The sequence below is a fragment of the Pteropus vampyrus genome, unplaced genomic scaffold (genome assembly GCF_000151845.1).
Source record: "Pteropus vampyrus isolate Shadow unplaced genomic scaffold, Pvam_2.0 Scaffold254, whole genome shotgun sequence".
NCBI lineage: Eukaryota > Metazoa > Chordata > Mammalia > Chiroptera > Pteropodidae > Pteropus > Pteropus vampyrus.
Window position 1 is genome coordinate 1,702,781 of NW_011889035.1, and position 2,544 is coordinate 1,705,324.

A 2,544-nucleotide genomic window follows, 5' to 3' on the forward strand; every position below is an offset into this window, starting at 1 on the left:
CATAAAGCTTTATCATCTTAGCCATTTTTAAGTGTGCAGTTCAGTAGTGTTAAGATATTCACTGTTGTGTAACAGATCTCCAGAACTTTTTCATATTCCCAAACCGCAAATCTCTGCCTATTGAACAACTCCCCATTTCTCCTTCCTCCCAGCCCCTGGCAACCAGCCTTCTACTTTCTGTCTCTATGAATTTGACTACTTTAGATACCTTATATGAGTAGAATAACACAGTATTTGCCTTTTTGTGACTGGCGTGTTTGACTGAGCATAATGTCCCCCAGGTTCATCCCTGTTATAGCATGTGACTCACCCCTTTTATTTTGAGCTTCAACTGTTGTTGTCATGTTCCCTGTATCCCAGCTGTGGTTTTGGAACAGCTTGAGGAGAAGACTCACCAGAATTCAGGCTGCAGAGAAAAATGGCAGCACGAGCTCAGTCCACTAATTAAATACTTATGTGTTGCCTCCAGGAGAGAAGCGAGAGGTTATTGACTGGTTTATTAATTTCAAAGCCTGTAGACATACCTGTGATTATACGTTACAGTTTAAAAATTTATATAGTTCATGTTAACTGCAAAGAACTATTAGCAAATACTCTGTTAAACTTTGGATATATCTCTAGTTTATTAACAAGTTCTGCCTTTGATAGTAGCAGAAAATGAATCAGTAAATGAAAGTGAATTCTCAGAATATCCATTTCTCACCGGAAATAGCTAACTTAACTAACATTTGAATGTATTAATACCACCAACAAAACCTAACACCAAATAATTATTCCTTTTTATTGATGTCTTAAAAGAAACATAAATCACAAATTTGCTTTTTTTTCTTGAGTATTTGTTGTAAAATACATAAGAATCAATTCAGTGTTATCTTTATCAAATTATATAACTGGGGCATATCCGAGGTTCATTAGTTTTCATTCTTTTTAATTTCTTAGTTAATTTCTGATATTCCTGTCTGTTTTTACAACGCATATAACACAGCCCAGCAGCCTGGGAACTCTGATGAAATACTCCATCTATTTCTTTTCCCAAAAAAAATATTTGAAAGATTGCTAAGTTCTTTTCTTGCATCAGTCTAAAAGTAGCTATTTCTGGCACTAAAGGAGTAATGAGAACGAAGAATTACAGCTATTTCTGAGTTAGGTCATGTGACTTTATTAATTTTTTGTCTGAGTTTTCAGAACATGAGCTACTATAGTAATGAAATGTAAATTTAAAAAACCTATTTAAAAACCAAATAGAAATGACTTGAGTATTTTTCTGGCTTGCCCACACTTACTTGCCTTTATTAAGGTTAATAGATAAGTGATATATATCTGGTCAATTTTGTAGGTAGTTATACACACATATATAACATGATAAATTTTTATTCTTGTTGTTTGCTAAGAATTTAATTGGACTTATTTACTTCAATAGTGAAATAGCTACTAAGGAAAGGAGGAAGAGAAAACATAAATTGACAAACTAGTTGTGTTTATAAAGGAAATAGAAAAATGAAAGTCTACCTCATGTGATAGGAGTAAATTACTGGTATTGTTTTGCCCATAAGAACTTCTGTCTTGCCTCAGCGAAGTGTGGAACAATCACTAAAATAACGTTTGTATATCATTTCAGGATGATGATGACGATCCTTTTATGAACATTAGTTCTTTAAGAAGAAACAGAAGATGATATTTTTAATGGCATTTTGAAGTTTTCAAGATTCAGGAAAAATCAAAACGTTGCAAGCTAAGAGTTTACAGTTGAAGATTTTTAAAGTATTGTTGTTAACCGAAGGATTTGAAAGAGACTTATTTAACAGAGAGACTAATGTATAAGAATTTCTATTTTTAAGTATCATTTCCTGAATATAACACCATTACTTGAGAAACTTCCCGGCTCAAAGACATGTAAAATAGCATTGATTTTCCTTATTTTTTGAATCTGGTTGTTAACATTACCTGACAATGCGGTATATAATTTATACTGTTATTTTCCTGACATGTATTAGTGTGTGTCTTAGTCTAAGCTTTGTTTAGATATCATTCTTAAAGAAGGATTAAAATAAATATACCATTATACATTTCTGCTTCGCAAAGACTGACAATATTTTAATGTAGTTACATTTAATCAAAGTTGAGAAAAAGGGCATATAAAATTTAACCTTTTTATAATTTTAATAATTTCTAGAGATTCTTGATTTCCTGAAGGTAAACCATCTATGTGAAGCTATGCCTAAGCTCGCTTTTTGTTACTGTGCATTCTCTTTTCTAATGCTTGTGATAGTATTAGCCACAGAGACTTTGAATAATTAAGATGTTCCTTATACTTTGAGTAATTAGATATATGTTTTTATTAAAAAATAGAAGTCTGTTGGAATTATTGAGTTTTTTATTTCAGTTAAAAGATTGTTTCCCATTGAGTGGTAGTCATTTTCTCCATTATTATTCATGATTCTCTCTCTCTGTATGTCTCTTTCTAGGAGGAAAAGGAACTATATTTTTCTTAAAATATTGAAGAAATTTTTTAGTTTTTAAATGGTTATATTTGATTAAAATATC

General features: G+C 31.3%; 1 protein-coding gene across 3 annotated transcripts in view; it reads left to right on the forward strand.

Moving 5' to 3' along the window:
• MRE11 (MRE11 homolog, double strand break repair nuclease) overlaps positions 1-2,362 on the forward strand; it is a 57,647-nt gene extending 55,285 nt beyond the window's left edge. For all 3 annotated transcript variants that reach the window (XM_011374744.2, XM_011374746.2, XM_011374745.2), the window contains exon 20: positions 1,619-2,362. In XM_011374744.2, the coding sequence (XP_011373046.1) occupies positions 1,619-1,675 (57 nt within the window). In that variant the 3' untranslated portion in view covers positions 1,676-2,362. The remainder of the gene's footprint in view (positions 1-1,618) is intronic.
• The last annotated feature ends 182 nt before the right edge of the window (positions 2,363-2,544 follow it).